The sequence below is a fragment of the Hypanus sabinus genome, chromosome 22 (assembly GCF_030144855.1).
Source record: "Hypanus sabinus isolate sHypSab1 chromosome 22, sHypSab1.hap1, whole genome shotgun sequence".
Lineage (NCBI taxonomy): Eukaryota > Metazoa > Chordata > Chondrichthyes > Myliobatiformes > Dasyatidae > Hypanus > Hypanus sabinus.
The window spans coordinates 22,293,603-22,312,896 of NC_082727.1; the positions used below are offsets into that span (position 1 = coordinate 22,293,603).

The 19,294-nt window shown below is 39.0% G+C and overlaps 2 protein-coding genes across 7 annotated transcripts in view; one reads left to right on the forward strand and one right to left on the reverse strand.

Moving 5' to 3' along the window:
- Positions 1 to 17,856, reverse strand: part of slc25a16 (solute carrier family 25 member 16) — a 64,888-nt gene extending 47,032 nt beyond the window's left edge. For 4 of the 6 annotated variants that reach the window (XM_059947275.1, XM_059947279.1, XM_059947278.1 and 1 more), the window contains exons 1-4: positions 17,754 to 17,856; positions 3,292 to 3,376; positions 1,801 to 1,914; positions 54 to 146 (exon numbers count right to left, since the gene is read on the reverse strand). In XM_059947275.1, the coding sequence (XP_059803258.1) occupies positions 54 to 146; positions 1,801 to 1,909 (202 nt within the window). In that variant the 5' untranslated portion in view covers positions 1,910 to 1,914; positions 3,292 to 3,376; positions 17,754 to 17,856. Of the gene's footprint in view, positions 1 to 53; positions 147 to 1,800; positions 1,915 to 3,291; positions 3,377 to 17,694 lie in introns of all 6 variants that reach the window. The other 2 variants (XM_059947276.1, XM_059947277.1) reach the window with 2 other exon arrangements.
- Positions 17,857 to 17,950: 94 nt separating this feature from the next.
- The window catches only part of eif4e1c (eukaryotic translation initiation factor 4E family member 1c), a 76,289-nt gene continuing 74,945 nt past the window's right edge, over positions 17,951 to 19,294 (forward strand). Inside the window, exon 1 of the mRNA XM_059947284.1 lies at positions 17,951 to 18,151. Within this exon, the coding sequence (XP_059803267.1) occupies positions 18,104 to 18,151 (48 nt within the window). The 5' untranslated portion in view covers positions 17,951 to 18,103. The remainder of the gene's footprint in view (positions 18,152 to 19,294) is intronic.

Genomic DNA, 19,294 nt, shown 5'->3' on the forward strand with positions numbered 1-19,294 from the left:
GCAGTATTACACATTCTAACAAGCAGATGGAACGCATTTTTAAAATTAATTACCAAGGTGATTATAGTGAGGATTGTGCGCCTGTAGTAAAATCTTCACTCTGTCCAATGGGGCGATTGTTGACTTTGCACAGCATCCTGCAACACCTATGCAAAACAAAAATATTAAATATCCACATACAATTTGCAAAGGTATATGAAACATGCACATAACAGGTTTGTTGACAACAGTGCTGAAACTAACCAATGCCTAGTTCAGGTGTGTGGGTTAAAGGCCCACTAGCTAAGTTTTGTTTTTTGAGATACAGCGCAGAACAGGACCTTCCAGTCCACCAAGTCTCAATGCCCAAAATGCAAAGTAGCAGCAAATTTCCCCCATGGCCCAAATCAATAAACTTGGGAAATCAATAAGACAACTTAGAGACCTGGTCAAGAGGCAAGGCAGAACAGGATATGATCATAACACACATGGAAGCAGACAGTCCCATCGGGTGATATCATTTAATGAGAAATAAACAATTCACGGAGATAGAGGTATATCAGTGCAATTGCTTAGAACTCAAAGGATTCACAGGCAGCAACTGGAAAGGGTATTTCCACCCCACTGCCAAAAAATGCAAACAAGTGAACAATAGGGCATTGAGAAGTGTGACAGAACAGAGGGATCTGGGAATACAGGTCCATAATTTATTGAAAGTGGTGTCACAGATAGATAGGTTCATAAAGAGTGCTTCTGGCACATTGGCCTTCATAAATCAAAGTATTTATGAAGATGAAGATGGGATGTTATGTTGAAGTTGTATAAGACATTGGTGAGGCATAATTTGGAGCATTGTGTGCAGCTTTGGTCACATATCCACAGGAAGGATGTAAATAAGATTGAAAGAGTACAGAGAAAATTTACGAGGATATTGCCGGTCTGTAAGACCTAAGCTGTACAGAAAGACTGAATAGGTTAAGACTTTATTCCATGGAATGTAGAACATTGAGGAGATTTGAGAGAGGTATACAAAGTTATGAGGGGTATAGATAGGGTAAATGCAAGCAAGCTTTTTCCACAGCGGTTGGGTCGCACTATAACCAGAGGTCATGGGTTAAAGGTGAAAGGTAAAAAGATTAAGGGGAACACAAGGGGACACTTCATCACTTAGAGGGCTGTGAGAGTGTGGAACAAGCTAGCAGCAATAGTGGTATATGCAAGGTCATTTAAGAGAAGTTTGGACAGTTAATATTAAGAACATCAATGGAGGACTAAAGAGATCTGGATGCCAAGGGTACAAATAACTAAATATTAATAAAAATATAATTGAGAGTTTTGGCATGTGTCAAAAGAAAGCCACTATAATCAAAATATATTACTACCGCCACATTCAATCTGGAAAAGCATTTCACTTCTGACACTGCTCAAGGAGAACAGTTTGAACCTTCCTCAAATTATGTTAACTTACCTTATCAGGGTTGAGAGTGACCAGGATATTGGGATTGCAATGTTGAAAGGCATTTATCCTATTGAATTCCTTCAATATTTTAAATATAGTCATCTCTTTCAATGGAATAATCCAAAAATGAGAATCAAAAAGAATTTTTTCTTCCCACATGAATTGCAACAGTGAAGGGAAATTTGTCTTCCAAAACCTTATAGACATTGTTTTAAGGAACAATGTCAAATGATTTTTGTTGTGAAGATTTGAAAGGAAATAGAGCGATGATGAGTGAATATTTTGCTGGAGTAGGTCAATGGTGACTTCTATTACTAAAATACTTCAAAAACCATAAACCATTTATTCAGAATTATAGTTACCTCCTGCTATGAAAGAGCGGAGCCAGAAATAGTTTTGATGAGCAGGAACGTGAGTCTTGGTTTTGCCAGGAATGGATGATTCAGTTGTCATGACTCGTGTTTCAGACATTTAAACTGCAGTGCAAAACGAGAAAAGAAGTTTTAGTTTATTTAGAGGTACAGCACAGAACAAACCCATCTGGCTCAATGAGCCATACGGCCCAACAAACCACCTATTTAACAATAGTCTAATCACATGACAATTTATAATGACCAATTAGCCCACTAACTGGTACATCCTTGGACTGTGGAGGAAACCCAAGCGGTCACAGGGAGAACATACAAACTCCTTATAAACAATGCTGGTTAAGCAAAATTTATTTGATAGATACCATACAAAATGTCACCATTGTTTCTTCATATTTCTGACCTAATTTTAACACATTGAGAATCTTATTTATTTATTCATTTTCCAAGATCAAGGACAAGGCCAGCATTTCTTGCCTATCCTTTAAAGATGTTGGTTTGCTCCAACCTTGAACTTCCGATATCCTTATGGTAAAGATATCAACAGTACTTTTAAGAAAGGAATTCCAGGATTTAAATACAGCAAAGAAAGAACAGCAATAAACTTCTGCGGTATACTATTCGAAGGGGGATGTTTAGGTAGGATTTGTGTGTGCCTGGCACTTATAACCTATTTGATGGTAAACGTCATGGTCTTGGGAAATGTTTCAGAGGATTCTTGATGAATAACAGTACTGCATTTTAAAAATGATGTACTCTGCAGCCGATAGACATGCACAAGTTCTGATGCCAGAATAAGTGTTCGATGTGATTGATGGGTACAAACATGCATATTGCTTTGTTCTGGATGGTACTGAAATTCTTGATAGGTGTTGGAACTGCATTCATACTGAGAATATTCCACAACTCTTCTCTACTGTGTAAATAATGGCTTCAAGACGCTTGGGTACAAGTCACTCTCAACAGGATATCCAGCTCCTGAACTGTTCTTGTAGCCATAGTATTTATGTAGCTAGTCAACGATGATCCCCCCCCCCCCCCCCACCAGATATTGACAGAAAAGAATCTGACAATAGTAATGCCAATAGATGCTGCGGCACATGGGTTGACTCTCAGTATTGTAGCACCAATGGAAATGATAACTGCCAATTATTAGTTTATGCCTGAATACTGTCTAGGTCACATTACACACAGAAATAAAAAAAACTATTCCATTTGCTAAGGAGTTGCAAGCGGAAATTAACTTTTTGAAATCATCAGCAAACATCTCCAAAGCTGGCCTTTAGGATGCCAAGAAGATCACAGATAAAACACAACAGTACAGTCGGCATAGCCCCACAAAGCCTCTGCAGTATAATTCTGGGGCTGGAATAACAACTCCAACCATTAGTATTTTCCCCATTGTGCTGACCTTTACTGAGTCTCTTTGAAGGCTCATTCAAACAAGTTCTGCTTAGATATCAAATGCAGTCACTTTCATCTCACCTCTGAAATCCAACATGGCTTTGGGTGAAGCCTTAGTCCTTCTGGATGTTGAGGTCATGGGTTGGGAAGGCACTTCGGTGAAGAACTGCAATGGATTTTATAAATAATGAATAAGAACCATCTACTTGATTGCACTGTCAACATCACCTTTCATCACTTTTCTGGTTGAGAAGAAAGTGAGTGAGCAGTAATATGATCAATTAGATATGTCCTCTTATTTAAATTAATGCTGGATACTGAAGCAATTTTGCTCATAGTTGGATAGATACCAGTTTTCTAATTATACAGGAACAGCTTGACGAAAACAATGATAGTTTTGGAGTGCGGGCTTCAGTTCTGCAGCTAGAACACCTTATAGACTCAAAGTCATCATTGTAACCAATGCCTCAGCATTCCTTGATATTACATGGATTGAAGTAAATTGTTCAATGACTGGCTTGTGGTGATGGGAGTCAGAAGAAGTAGAACACAGAAACAGATCTTTCAGCGCACAACTTCCATGTTAAACTTTCAGCCCATTTATTTCAATCGTATTCACCTGCATTTTATCTATATCCTTCAATGCATTACCCATTTAAGTGTTGGTCAAGTTGCCACTTTAATGTGCTGATAATATCTAATTACACCACTTCCTCTAGCAGAACCTTCCAGATATCAAACATATCATATAAAATAAAATTTTCTCCTAAAACCTACTTTGTCTCACGTTAAACCTTCCACGGGGAAAAAGATTTTAACCATCTACCCTAGTGGATTCACTATTTCTACCAGCCATTTATTTAAAACCTTATAATACAGATCATGAGGTCTGGTTAGGTATCGTCTCTGAGTCCCATTAATTTCTCCAGTACTAACTTTTCTAATAACACTAATTTCTTTGAGTTTGTCATTCACTTTGAACCTGTAGTTCTTGAGTATTTCAAGGTTTTTGTGCTTCTTCTATGAAGACCAATATAAAAATATTAATTTCTCTGTCCTTGCAACTTGGCATAATTACTTCAGTAACAAGGAACCATGTTAGTTTTACACAATTTCCCCTATGCTTTTATGTTCTTTGCCAGACTATTGCTTTATCCTACTTTCACTGCCCTAATCAATGATTCGGTCCTCATTTAATCGAGTTCTAAAGAACTGACAAAACGTTGTATCTTTAGTACATGGCTTAGTGCCAAATGTTGTTTACCGAGCTAATGTAAATTCTTTAGATTACTACTTTATGGTAACATACAAATACGTATGTCACCCAAGACACACTCAAATTTCTACAGATGTACTATGGAGAGCATTCTTTTTTTTATTAATTTTTTTAATGCATTTTCTACAACACTACAAATTTAAAAAACCCAAAACAAAGTAGAAAATTAGTACAGTGTAAGATAAACATACAATAGTAATATAATACAAAATAAGATAATTGAGAAAGCACCCAAATTGAAGTCATGTAAAGTTAGTATCCTCCCCAAGCCCAACAAAAACTCCAGACCAACCAAAACAAAATGTAGAAAATATAAATCAGAACATTCAAACCCCCAAAACTGTAAATACACTTGAAAACAGAAGATAATAATGCCTACTACTAAAAAAAAGAGCTGAAAGGGACTGAAAAAAAAACTTAAGAGGAAAATTATGAAAATACTCAAAAGGTCCCCTGACCTTATGAAACTTTATATCCCAATTAAGAATTGAATAATGGATTTTTTCAAGGTCTAAACAGGACATGATATCGTTAAGCCATTGAGCATGCGTGGGCGGGGCAACATCTCTCCATCTAAAGAGGATTAGATGTCTAGCCAGGAGAGAAGCAAAAGACAATATTCAACACTTAATCGAACTCAAGCGTATATCTGTCTCACCCAAGAAACCAAACAGACCAATTAAAGGGTTAGGTTCTAAGTGGTGATTCAGAATACAGGATAAAGTTATAAAATTTATCTTTCCAAAATTTCTCTAAGCTAGGACAGGTCCAGTACATATGAATAAGAGAAGCCTCGCCACTTTTGCATTTATCACAAAGAGGACTAATATTAGGGTAAAATCAAGATAATTTAGACTTGGACATATGTGCTCTATGAACAATCTTAAACTGTAAAAGGCAATGGCGAGGACAAAGAGAGGTTGAATTAACCGATTTGAGAATCGAGTCCCAAATGTCATCAGATAAAGGGATATTTAAGTCATGCTCCCAAGCCATTCTAATTTTATCCACAGGGACACGCTGTAAGGATACTAATTTATCACGGATAAATGATATTAAGCCTTTACCCAGTGGATTAATAGAAAGAAATAAACCCATAGCATTTTTCTCGGGCATTTCAGGGAAGTTGGGAATTAAAGGATTGATAAAGTGTCAGATTCGGAGATATCTAAAGAAATGGGCATTAGGCAGATTGAACTTAGCAGAGAGCTGTTGAAAGGATGCGAAGTGATTATCGATAAAAAGATCTTCAAAATGTCTAATGCCCTTCCTATACCAATCATAGAATGTTGAATCATACATAGTAGGTAAAAAAAAAAGATTATTATGTAAGATAGGACTGGAAAGGGAAAAACCATAAAAACCATAAAATTTCCTAAACTGGGCCCATATTCGCAAAGTATGTTTAACAAGAGGATTAACAATTAGTCTAGACAAACTACTAGGGAGTGCAGAACCAAGAAGTGCAGAAATAGATAGATCTTTAGTGGAATTCATCTCCATTGCTACCCAACTAGGGCACTCAGATTGGCTATGAAAAAAAGACCAAAAGATAGTGCAACGAATGTTAGCTGCCCAGTAGTATAAACGAAAATTAGGTAAGGCCATGCCACCCTCTTTTTTAGATTTTTAAAGATAAACTTTATTAATTCTAGAATGCTTATTCTTCCATAGATAGGACAAAATAATAGTCTAAGGAATCAAAAAAGGTTTTAGAAATAAAAATTGGGATAGATTGAAATAAATATAAAAATTTAGGGAGAATGTACATTTTAACAACATTAATACAACCTACCAAGGACATAGATAGAGGTGACCATTATGACAGACTGTTTTGTAGTGTATAAAACATTGGCAAAATTTTCACAAAAAAGATCTTTAAACTTCCTTGTAACTGTAATACCAAGGTAAGTAAATTGATTATGAACTATTTTAAAGGGGAGGTCACGGAATGCTAATACTTATGCTTCTTTATTAATTGGGAAAAGTTCACTCTTATGTAAATTAAGTTTATAGCCAGAAAACTGGCTAAATTGATCAAGAAGTGAAAACATTGGAGGTAAGGATGTGGACGGATTTGAAAGAAAAAGTAATAGATCACCAGCATAAAGAGAAACTTTATGCTCAACACTTCCCCTCCAAGTCCCAGTCAATTCAGGACAGCTTCGGAATGCTTTCGCCAGAGCTTCTACAGCCAAATCAAAAAGAAAGGGACTTAAAGGGCATCCTTGATGGGTGCCATGTTTTTGGTTAAATAACTGGGATTGCTGAGGATTAGTCAAAACAGAGGTGGCAGGACAGATACAGCAATTTGATCCAAGAGATAAAACTTTGACCGAAGTCAAATTTTTCTAAAACCGCAGAGGTAGTTCCAGTCTATACGATCAAATGCTTTCTCCGCATCGAGAGAAATAACGCATTCAGGAATCCCAGTTGAAGGTGAATATAAAATATTAAATAAATGCCGTATGTTTAAAAAAGGAAGAGTTTTTAATAAAATAAGTTTAATCATCAATAGAGGGTATAACAATTTCTAATCTATGAGCCAAGACTTTGGCCAAGATTTTAACATCAACATTAAGCAAAGAGATCGGCCTGTACGAGGAACGCTCTGTTGGGTCTTTACCCTTTTTAAATAAAAGAATAATACATGCCTCATTAAATGAGGGTGGCAACTTACCATAGTTAAACGAGTCAGATAGTACTGAGAGTAACTGAGGAGAAAAGAGTGAAGAGAATGATTTATAAAATTCTACAGGGAACCCATCAGGTCCAGGAGATTTACCTGAAGACAGTGCAGAAATTGCAAAAGATATTTCTTCTGATGATATAGGCTCATTAAGTTTAGCTTTAAAATCAGATGAAAGCGAAGGAATATTCAGTATTTAAGAAAAGATGAACAGAAATACTCTCATTCAGAGATTCAGAGGAATAAAGCTGAGAGTAAAAATTTTTATGTACGTCATTGATTTCTGAGTGATCCGATGTAATATCCCCGTTCTCCTTCCGGATCTTTGTGATATGTTGTTTAGCTTTAGAACGCCTCAACTGATTAACTAGATATTTACCAGATTTGTCACCGTGAATATAAAAGCGACTCTTACTTTCAAGAAGTTGACGTTCAACAGGTTGAGTAGAAAGAAGGTCAAATTTATTTTGAAGTTCTACACGCTTCTTATATAATTCAGGGTTATTAGTTTGAGCATACAATTGATCTAATTCATAAATCTGATTAATTAGGTCTAATCGATCTATACAGGACTCTCTATTAAGATTTGCTGTATATGACATTATTTGACCCCTCAAATATGCTTTCATGGCATCCCAATCTGGGATGACATTTCAGATGATATATTAGTGTTTTAAAAAAAAGTTACCTGATCCTTAATAAATTTTAGAAAATCATCGTCCGATAATAAAGTCAGGTTAAAACGCCAATGTTTATTCCTCTGAGGGAGACCAGGAAAATTTAGAGACAAAGTAATTGGAGCATGATCAGAAATCAGTATACTCTGATAGTCACAAGAATGGACAAATGAAATAAGTTGATTACCAATTAAAAAATAGTCAATTCTAGTAAAGGTATGGTGAACATGTGGAAAAAAAGGAATAATCTCTCTCAGTAGGATGAAGGAAAACACCATATATCAGAGATACCATAATTAGAAAGAAAAGAGTGAATAGCTAAAGCAGATTTAGTAGGTGATCTAGTAACAGGGGATGATCGATCCAAATTGGGATCTAACCAGCAATTAAAGTCGCCAGTGTAAGAGAATATGAATTTAAATATGGTAGTGAGGAGAAAAAAAAGTTCAAAAAAATTAACATCGTCAAAATTGGGTGCATACAGGTTTGCTAGTACAACTTTAGTATTATATAATTTACCAGAAATGATAATAAAACAGCCATTTGTGTCAGATATCTTATTATGTTCAAAAGGAATATTTGAATTAATAAGGATGGAAACGCCCCCCCCTAGCTTTGGCCAGGAAGGATGAATGAAAATGCTGACCCACCCACTTTGACAAAAGCCGAGAATTATCAAAACTACGAATATGAGTTTCTTGAAGGAAAGCAATGTCAGCTTTGAGTTGCTTAATATGGGAGAAGACCTTCCTTCTTTTAACAGGATGATTCAACCCTTTACATTCCAGCTCACAAATTTAAGTGTATTAACCATTATCAATTGTTAGTACATAAAAGGTAGTAAGCATATATAAAATCAAACATTGCAATAACAGTCTGGGAGCAAAGATATAAACATAAATCAGTAAAATCAGGGCAGAAAAATGTCCTGAATAACAAGGGAAAACAGAAAAAACAGTAAATAGTGTTGGAACTTGAGAACCCACCCCACCCTTGCAACCCAAAACTAGATGGCTGCCCAGAAAAGCAACTAGCTCTACAAAAAAAATGTTACCCCAAAAATAACTTCCAGTTCCGTATCATTGACATAGGCTCCATATAGATAATATAGCAAATACAAGCTAATTTATGCACTAGAGAGCAAAATTACAAATAGGAACAACTTCGTCAGAAAAGGTATAAAACTTAATACCAAAAAAGTCAAAAAAAAACTAACCTACCCGCGAGAAACTATGAAAAATTTAAAGAAAAAAATAAAAGGGGGAGGGAAAAGGGGAAATTATAAATTTAAAGAGAATACATATCAGCCATTTAAAAAAAAAGCAGATCTTATACCATAAATCAACAGGGAGGCCTTCAATAATAAACTCTAAGCCTCCAAAACAAATTAAGACCAATTGTAGTTCTCTATAGTTAAAGTTATTCAGAAGTAGAATTACACAAGTGTTATGATCCCAGCCCCCTCCTTTGTGAGAATCGCAAGAGCACTAGTTGAGGTGGGGGGGGGTGGGGTCAATAGACCCAGGAAGTGGGAGAGAGAGAGAGAGACATGCTGAATAGACACAGGAAGTGGGAGAGAGAGAGACTTGCAGAGTACCGTGTTCCACCGGGATGCAAAATAAGGCGACATTGACTATTGTCTCATGGAGACCACGTGTAAAGCCCTCGGGCAAAGTGGGCTGGTTGAGAGAGAGATTGCATCATCCCAATCTGATTGACACCTGTGACCCCTTGAGGAAGTATAAAGGAGGGTCGGGGGGGGGGGGAGCCCCTTCAGACGCACCAAGAAGACACGAGAGTGATCCCATCGTAGTGGGAAGCCATCTTGAAGGAAGCCACGTGCGTTAGATTCCGGGATTGGAATCTGTGGCTGGAATCACGGAAAACCGCTTTTAACTAACATCTGGGGGGGGGGGAGCCCGCTCCCCTGATTCAACGGATGCTTCATAAAGACCCGGCAAGTTTTTCCTTTTCTCACCAATCTCTCTCTCTCTCTGTCGCAACACGTGAAACCCAGCGATTCCCAAAAGGCTGAAGCCTGCAGACTTCTGAGTGACTTTTATATTTCCAACGGACAATATATCATCCCCTAGACAACAGTAGAGCTCATTTCTTAATGATGATTATTACTATACCCGCGCTTTAGATTGAGTATTGACGACGTGCATTATCTGAATGTTTGTATTAACCTTACTTTTGTGCCCCTTTATAAATAAAAACGTTTGAAAATAGTGACATCAGACTTCAACGGACCTCTCTATCTTTGCTGGTAAGTGATCCAATTACGGGATACGTAACACAAGTAAAGTCTGAAGTCCGCAGGGAAACATTAAATTTAAATCATCTATTTAAGAAAATCGCGCCAAATCCAGGGAGAGACTAACTAGAACCCTTAGAATCTGAATTATTCAAGTAGAATCTGAGTTCGCAAAAAAAAACTTTAATTCAAGAAGTACTTATCAGCCATTTTATAAAATCAAACCGGGTCCGAAGAAGCCAAGATGGCTGGAAGATTTCCAAGAAACAACTCAGTCTCCTTCACTGACTTAAATCACTTATATTCTCCAGTAGTAAACGTAATTCGAAGATCGGCTGGGTTACGAAGAGAAGATTTGAATCCATGATCAAAAAGCACTTTCATTACGCCTTTGAACTCAGCACTCATCTTCAGAACCTGGGGAGCATAATCTTCCACGAAACAAATAGTTGTGTTTTGAAAAGTCAAAGTACCTCTATGGCGTGCCTCCATAATCAAACGGTTTTTCACATGATATCGATGAAAACATAAAATAATTGGCCGTGGTCTAGAACCCAAAATGACGCGAGGAACATAAATCCTGTGAGCCCTTTCTAGCTCAGGTGTAGTCGGGAGAAATTCTTTCCCGAAAATCTCACAGAGAAAAGAAGAAAAAAATTCAACAGAAGAACCCTTTTTGGTGGCCTCTGGCAAACCGAGAATTCGCAGATTGCAGCGTCTGCTCCGATTTTCGAGATCCGCCATTTTGGAAGTAAGTTTACTGTTTTTTACCATTAGGTTGGAGCAGAGAGTTTCCAGATGTTGAACATGGCATTCTAAATCTTCAGAGGTTAGGTCGGGGGTCGGCAACCCGCGGCTCCGGAGCCGCATGTGGCTCTTTCACGTCTGTGCTGCGGCTCCCTGTTGCTTTGGGAAATAATTGGTTGTGGCGACCCATTTCCTGGCACATCCGAACCGACTCACAATTAGATAGCCTACGGGGGTTTGCGAGCACAGAGCTTTGGAGCCTCTGCGCCATGGGGGGCAGGTTGAGGGAGGCTTAAAAGTGAGGCTGAAGATTTCGAATAAAGTTTTTTCCTTCGACTGCAGTTACCGACTCCGTGTCGTAATTTTAGCGCTGCGTGTAGCACACCGCTACATGGTCAGTATTTAATTAAAATGTATTTTATGTTAGTTTGTTAGTTTTTGAAATGTAAATCTAAATTTGAAGATTATGGTGATCTTGTACAATCTAAATAAGACTTTGTGGCGACCCATTTCCTGACACATCCGAACCGGCTCACAATTAGCCAGCGTTCAGGCTAAGGGAGATAGCCTACGGGGGTTTGTGAGTACGTGTCTTTTGCAGCATCCGCGCCCATGGGGGGGCGGGTTGAGGGAGGCTTAAAAGCAAGGCTGTTTAGTTCAAATAAAGCTATCTTTGACTGCAGTTTACTGACTGCGTGTAGCACACCGCTACAACGTGTTTTTATCGCTGGCTGTCCAGAGGGGAGGTGCTGAAACGCTTTGTCGCGTGTCTGGAAGAAGTGAAAACTTTCCTGGGCAGCAAAGGGCTCACCTTTCCTGAGCTGGAACAGCCAGAGTGGCTGGAAAAGCTACACTTCATGGTAGACATGACAGCGCACCTGAACACGCTGAACACAGCTCTTCAGGGGTAAGGACGTACAGCCCTGCACATGTTGGAGGATGTTTTGGCATTCAAGCGCAAGTTGACAGTGCTTGCCAGAGATTTACAGAAAGGCACATTGTCTCACTTCCCCAATTTGAGAGAGTTCAAAAAAGGTCACGACATGATAAATTCGGAGTATTTACATTCTGCAATCATCGCAATGCAAACATCGTTTGGGAAACGCTTCTGCGAGTTCAGAGAGGAAAAAAAACACATTATCCTTCCCCGTCACTCCCCTAAGCATCGATCCATCCCTACTGAATACGACTGCATTGTCAGGTGTGAGTCAACCTGACCAAGTATGATAAATATTTTAATTGCCTATTATTTTACGTATATTCATATGTTTTCATTGTTCAGTGAAATAGTCCTTTTATTTTTCAGGTTGACAGCTGGCTGACGTTATTTTTGGTTTGCTGCTGGCGGCAAATTTAAGTTTGGCGTTTTTCATAAATACAAGAAGGACTCAAATAGACGTTGAGTATTTTACTTAAAAGTAACCTTCAACCCAACGTCTTTTTTTTCGGAGGTCAAAATGTTTTTGTTGCATGCAGAAATGTAATTTCGTTTTCTCTGCAGGAGTTCATCAATTTCATAAATGCAACACATTATAGTTTGTTTATACATAGCATAAAGGCAAAACAAAACGTTGTATGCAGTGTTATTTCATTTTAAATGTCAAACGGGTTTTGCGGCTCCCAGTGTTTTCTTTTCTGTGGGAAACGGGTCCAAGTGGCTCTTTCAGTGGTAAAGGTTGCTGACCCCTGGGTTAGGTCAATGCGAGATAGATGTTCAGCATGGTCATCCACTCTGGCATTAATCTGATCCAAATTTGATTCCAGCTCACGGATAGAAGCTCTAAATTCAGTCTTGATATCCGTTAGAGTGTCTTGTCAATGCTGTTCCAGGATAGACAGAATCTCAGCCAACAGAGCCAGCCGTGGAAGTTTCTTTTTTCCCGAGTTTAGTACTTTTTGTCGTCATTATAAGATAGACGTATTCTCAGGCAGATAAAAGAAAGCAAATAAAATAACGAACTAAGGTTTAAAAAGGGAGACACATAGTGCGAAAATAGGAAGTATAACAGAGCAAAAGTTTGAAGCGACTAAACAATCACCATCTTACCGGAAGTCCCAGAGAGCATTCTAACTGATTACATCAGCGCCTGGTATGGAGGGGTCACTGCACACAATCCAGAAATTTGTAAACTTAGCCAGCTCCATCAAGGACCCTTGCCTCCCCAGTATCAAGGACCTTGTCAAAAGGCAATGCCTCAAAAAGGCAGAATCTACCATTAAAGACTCTCATCACCCAAGACATGCCCTCTTCTCATTCCTACCATCAAGGAGGAGGTATAGAAGCCTAAAGACGCACACTCAACATTTTAGCTGCAGCTTCTTCCCTACCTCCATCAGATTTCTAAGTAGACAATGAATCCATGTACACTACCTCACATTTTTTCTGGTTTTTGCACCCCTTATTTAATTTATATATATATATCTTCATGCACATACATAGAGCGTGCATGTGTATACACGTACATATAGATGTTTGCTTATACATACATATATTTCGTACTGCAATTTATAGATTTTTTATTATGCATTGCAATGTGCTGCTGCCACAAAACAAACTTCACAACATATGCCAGTGATATTAAACTGATTCTAATAACGCAAGACCATTAAAAAGCAATCCAAAGTAAAATTATGTAATTAGAACAAATCCAAATATTAACAGGATGAGAACTGATCTGACCCAAGTAATTTGGAAGCAAGTATCAACAGGCAAAACTTCTTTGAGAAAGTGCTAGTTCAGTTACAGTTGAGGCATATTTCCATCAGGGGCTAAATAACCAAACCCAAATGATGAAACAGAAAGGCAACGCAAAATGGGATGCTAATACTCGCACAGGAGAGAAAAAGGGCCTTCAGAACACCATGACCATGCTGACCTGTACATCCATCAATACTAATCTCATTTGTCTACATTAGGGCAGATGTCTGCCAGCCTATTTAAGTAACGGTCGAAATGCCTCTTACACATAGATATGGTAGTGTCTGATTCTAACACATTACAAATATAAACAAATCTCTGTTTTAATAAACACACCTTTCAGATCCCCTTTAATACTTTTTATTCTTGCCTTAAACCTATGGCCTCTGGTTTTGGATGCCCTTATCATGGGAAAAAGATTTTAACTATCAAAGCAGATGTGTTGGGCAAACTTTAGGAGGGCAGTCAAGGGTAGAAGTACAAATAAAAGGAAAAGGAATTAAGAGCAACTGAAAAGACACATTTTATACAGCAACTCATTGAACTCTGTTCTGCAATGTCTGCAAATGAGGTAAAGGATAGTCTTCAAGAGGAAACTGAATAAATGTATAAGGAGGAAAATCTTACAAATGGTTCAGAGAAAGGACTGGTAGGTGGAACTAGAACACGGATATGACAGGCCAAATGATGTTGCAAACCTATGATGTTGCAAACATTCCATCAATCTATAATCAGGAATTGCAAAAGCACCGGGTTGTCAAATATGATGTCGCAATAACATTATTGTATAACCAGCATCAAAGGCTTGTATTAGGAAATGGAATTAATAGTCAAAGTCCATTTGTTACGGGCAATTAATTGAAGTACATAAAAAGGATTGGGATTCAGATCCCGATTGAAATAAATGCACTGCCAGCTGCAATAGACAACACCAAAGATTAATTACAGTTCCCTCAAGTGCAAATTCTCTCTAGTTAAACAGCAAGCAAAGACCCACACAGATGACTTCTGCCAGATCAACAACATGCCTTGGGATTGCTGCTGCTCTATGAGTTACAACATAGAACAGTACCATGCAGAAAGGTCTTTTGGCCCATGATATCCAGAGCAAATTTTGTAAATTTAGTTTACAAAATTCAGCTAAATCTCTCCTGTCTACACATGATCTATTTCCCCATTTCCTGCATAATTAAGTATTTTTATCTAAAAACCTCTTGAACAAAATTGTATTTGCTCCCAACATTACCCAGCAACCCATTCCAGCACCTACTCTATAAAATAAAAACCTGCATCTCCCTTAAACTTTCCCATTCTCAACATAAATGCACTATCATCTCTAGTATTGGACAATTCCACCCTGAAAAAAAAATTCTGACTGCCTACCCTAATTATGCCTCTCATTATTGTATAAACTTCTATTGATTCTCCTTAAATTACAAGGACTTAATTTATTGACATTTGTTTTGACAGTGTCTGATTTGGGGAAATCGGCATCGATTGTGCATGGAAAATCATATTTCTTGGAGTTCTTCAAGGAGGTAACTACAAGTAGGTGAGAGTCAGGGCAGTGCATGTTCACTTTAGCAAGATCTTTTACAAGGTCCCTGATGGCATGCTGGTCTCAAAAATTAAATAACATGGGATTCAGGAGAGAGTAAATTGGATTAATAATTGATTAATAAGAAGGTGGTGATAGTTGGGGGTTCTTGTTCAGTCTGGTGTCCAGTAGTGTGCAGCAGGGGTTGGTGCTGGGACCTTTGTTAATTTAATTTATATAAACCACTGAATGTGAATGTACAAGAATAGTTTGCAAATTTGCAGATGATACTAAAATTTGGATCAGTTGGGCATGAGAGCAAATGGCTTTCAATACATCTAAATATGAGGTACTGCATTTTGTTATGTTGAAGTTGTACGAGATATTGGTGAGGCCTAATTTTGGAGAATTATATGCAGGTCTAATTAGGCACCTGCCTAATGGAAAATTATCAATAAGATTGAAGGAATATAGGGAAATTTTACATGTATATTGCTGAGACAAAGTTCTGAGTTATTAGGAAAGATTAAATAGTTTAGGGCATTATCCCTAGAATGCATAACATTGAAGGCAGATGTAAAAGTGCTATACAAAATTGAGGGTTAAATGCAAGCAAGCCTTTTCCACTGAAGTTGGAAGAGACTAGAGCTAGAGGTTGTGGGTTAAAGATAAGAGATGAAATGTTTAAGGTGAACATGGGGAAATTTTTCACTTGAAGGGTGGTGACAGTGTGAGCAGAAGCGAAGTTTAGATAAGTACATGGATGGGAGGAGTATGGAAGGCTATAGTGCAACTGGATGGGACTAGGCAGAATAACAGTTTGGTACAAATTAGAGCCCATTTCTATGCTGCAGTACTCTATCAAACCAGGGTAGGATTTGTACAGTGAATGTCAGGGTCCTGGGGAGTGTTATGGAAGAGAGATCTTGGAATGCGAAGAAGAGTTCACTGAAAGCAGATTCAGGTGGTGGTGAAGGCATTTGGCTTTCATCAATCAAGGCAATGAGTATGGGAGTGTCAATATAGAACTGGGTATATTGTGACCAATTATTCATTGTCTTGTTAGAAAACATCACTGTGTGTGTGTGGGTTTTGTCATAATGATGAAACAGTTGGAACACATTCTTGCAAGGTTGAAAGAAAGCAAATGCAGACTGCACGACTATCTTTGGGGGTTGATAGTTTTCATTTGAAAATTTTAACAAGTTATGGAAGTGATTAATTTAATTCACAATATTGTCTTTCATTTACAATCACTAAGGCTTCTGGGGGTAATTTAGTTTTCATTTGATAAAGAAATAGAGGGGGTTTGTTTCCCAATTCTCTAAACCACATTCCGGTCCAGTTGGTGGTGGTAATGTACTTTTAAGATGGACTCTCAACTGCTATTAAAAGTCAGTAGCAGTATGGGCGTTGGGAAAATTTAATTGCTAATATACAAGATGAGGGCAAGGCCAAATTTGGGAATACTGTGTATAGTTTTAATCAATGCTATACAAACATTATAGAACTAGGACGTGCAGAATGTTGCCTAGATTTGGGGGGGGGGGGGTGGTCTGAGTTACAAGGAGAGGATGCAGACTAGAACTTTATTCCCTGGAACATTGGCAATTGATGGATGACCTGATAAAAGTATAGAAGATCATGAGGGGCATAACATCCATTCCACTGGTCTGCCAAAACCTCCATGACTAGAATTTAAGTATTTGTAACCAGGGAAGAACCTGGCAGCTCATTTTCCCTATTCTATGAACTCTCCCCTGGATTCTTCCACTCACCTGCATACTAGGAAACAATTTACAGCTTCGATTTAACTGACCAACCCACACAAATTTCAGTTGTGGAAGAAAACTTAAGGATCCAGACAGCTGGAGAGTGTTGAATTTATTACCACAGGCAGCTACAGAGGCCAGGTCATTGGGTGTATTTATGGCAGAAGTTGATAGGTTCTTGACTGGACAAGGCATCAAAGGTTACCAGGAGAAGGCTGGAGAGTGGGGAAAAATGGATTGATGGCGAGCAGACTCGATGGGTCAAATGGCCTTATTCTGCTCCTATGTCTTATGGAACCCATGGGATCACCTGAAGAATCTGAAGTGGTTGTCACCGCTCTTATCTGTGCCAGTCTTCCCCGAGATGGCGCCATCAGACAGAAAGCCACAGTGAAGCAAGTTCCACTTCATTTCCTCAAATTACACAGTATGCTGCATCTCCACGCAGATTTTAAAATAAATGCCCTGAAAGTATTCTACATTCAGATGCACGAATATGTAGGTGCTGCTGCAAATGACGACTGTGTACAATGATAATCCTGCACACGTTAATCACAAAAAAAGTTAAACCTAAAATCGAGCTCAATCTATAAGCATATTTATCCCCAGAAACTTTACATAGGTGTCATTGAGATGGGCTACAAACCATTTGATTTCAGCCACCCTACCTACTGTCCTGCACCCTTCCGGAAAGGTCACCACCGACCCTGAGGTTATTGGCATTGCTACCACAATACCCCCAATCCCCCATAACCCTTGCGATACCCTCCGCCATCTGTATGGGCGGGGGCAGGTGCTGGATAAAACTTGTTCAGTTCCTTCACCGCCTACCCTACCCTGCGCAGCCCAGTCTCCAGCCACGGTTTGCTTCCCCCGCCGTCGCCATTTACTTGCGTTCCCGCCGCTCGCTTGCTCCCCTCGGCGTCAGTCGGCCTCGCGCGGCTGCGGTCTGCTAGAGAAAGGCGCTACATCCGGGCCATGCGCACGCACTGACGCAACAACCAGCCAATCACCAGAGGAAATGACCGGGCTTCTGCCCTCAGACAGGCTGAGTTAGTGGTGGGACCCGTCATGGACGGACGGGCAGTGTTGAGGCAAACAGGAGAGTCAATTTTTCAGTAACCGGCTCAACGGCATTCACCTGAACTAAGTCCGTACACAAAACCTTTCGGTCCTGACAAATGCTCCCATCACTAACCTTTTTTCAATATTTGACGCAAGAGCATATTCTCTTGATTCTATGCCTCACAACTCGAGAATGGAAATATCAAAAACCAGAGGGCTTCAGGTGAGAGGGGGAAAGTTTAAATATATGCGAGGTAAGATTTTTATATATACAAAACCTAAGTGCCTTGACTGCCGATGGAAGTCGAAAAAGCTAATATAGCAATCTTTAATTTAGGAAATGAACAGGCAGGGAACAGAGGGATCTTGGTTGACGGGGTTTTGGGTTGCAGTTTATCTAAGATTCAGGAAGGCATTTGGAAGTGGCGAGACTGGGTGCTGCTTAAAGAGAACCAGTGAACTAGTGTCGTGGTTTCTTGTGCCCCACAAACGACCAGGAGACGCAGATTCTTCAAGAAGTGTTAAACTTTAATTTGCAAATCAAAGCTGAGACAGTCAGTGAGCTAGTCACCGATTGCCCACCGATCCTTGTACATAGCATTTTTTATAGCAATCTCCTGGTTTAGTTGCTTTAGCATATCCAATCGGTCAACAGTTGCGTATCACCAGCACATCAGCTCCCGACTTCCCACTATTGTTTCTACCCATTAACTTAATCATGTTCTAATCTACTTTTTGGGCCACATGTTACCTCATCCCTGGCCACAGTTATCTCTTAGCTAGCCTCTCATTAACACACCATTATCTTCTTATTTGGCTACATTCTTAAGTTACTGATGTGTTCAATAGTACAGAGACAATACAGAGATTTCATTCTCCTACTAAATGGGATACATACAAAGCAAATACAAAGCTGACTACATAGTTTTGGTTACACAGCAAACAATGCAACTTTATACTCCAATATATCCCCTTTGAGACTTGTAGGGTTTCACACAGAAAAAGAAGACTAAGAGTCCGCGCACAAAAGCCCCAATAAACTCAAGCACTTATTCCCAAATCTCTGGTCAAACTATAATTTTCTGTGCCAAGACCTCAAAGTATTCTCTTTCTGTTACCCTGGGCCGCTGAGCCAAAAACCTGTCCCTTTGTACCTGAGACAGGGAAAAAAAACTCAGAAGCCCTTACAATCTACTCCCACACTGTCGTTTTGCTCTTGTTCATCCTGCAGGTGTTGTAGGCTGTAACAATACATCTTCGGTGCTTCTTTCTCCACTAAGCTTGTTTCAGTAATTGCCACGAGCATCGGAAATTGTTTGGTTGCAGCACGCACTACAAGAGACTTGAGACAAGGAAGAAAACAGCA